This window comes from Fulmarus glacialis, unplaced genomic scaffold, assembly GCF_000690835.1.
Source record: "Fulmarus glacialis isolate BGI_N327 unplaced genomic scaffold, ASM69083v1 scaffold18221, whole genome shotgun sequence".
NCBI classification, from domain to species: Eukaryota; Metazoa; Chordata; class Aves; order Procellariiformes; family Procellariidae; genus Fulmarus; species Fulmarus glacialis.
In genome coordinates, this window is record NW_009194868.1 from 1,469 (window position 1) to 2,108 (window position 640).

The 640-nt window shown below is 64.5% G+C and overlaps 1 protein-coding gene across 1 annotated transcript in view; it reads right to left on the reverse strand.

The window, feature by feature from the left end:
* The window catches only part of ECEL1 (endothelin converting enzyme-like 1), a gene marked incomplete at both ends in the record, with an annotated part of 3,410 nt that overhangs the window by 1,369 nt on the left and 1,401 nt on the right, over nt 1–640 (reverse strand). Inside the window, one exon of the mRNA XM_009587915.1 lies at nt 88–314. Within this exon, the coding sequence (XP_009586210.1) occupies nt 88–314 (227 nt within the window). The remainder of the gene's footprint in view (nt 1–87; nt 315–640) is intronic.

A 640-nucleotide genomic window follows, 5' to 3' on the forward strand; every position in this document is an offset into this window, starting at 1 on the left:
CCAGCCAGTCCTCAGGGGGTGCCAGGTGGGCACCTTGGCAAGGGGACAGGAGTGACACGGTGGCTTCATGCCCACAGGCAGCATCACCTACCTTGGCTTTGCTGGCGGAGGAGAAATGCTCCTCAACGAAGAGGGCACCCAGGGCCATGCCAAAGTGCTTGTTGGCCTGGCTCAGGCAGATCTTGCCTGGCTCGAGCTGCTTCTCATTGCCCTCCATCTCCTTGGAGAGCTCATGGATGGCGTCGCGGAAGGGGGTGGAGAGGTGCTCGCTCAACACCACCACGATGCGCCACAGCATGTAGTTGTGAAGAATCCTGGTGATGGAGGGCAGGATCAGGCCCCCCCCACTGGGCATGTCCCCAGGTACATGGGGAGGGTAGGGAGCGTGCACCAGGGTGGGGACACTCCTGCTTGGGGACCAGACAGGCCATAGGGGTGACCGTGTCCTGTGGGGGCCTGGGGACGGGCTGGCACCGTGTCCCTCCCTGCTGTGTGATGAGTCTGGTGACCTCTAGCATGGGGGGCATCTCAGTGGGTGGCTGGGCACAACCAGGGTGCTGTGGGGCCCACGACAGTGCCCTCTCCCACGGCTTTCCCAGGAGTCCCCCTGCCCAGCCTGGCCTCCCCGGCATAGGGGCGC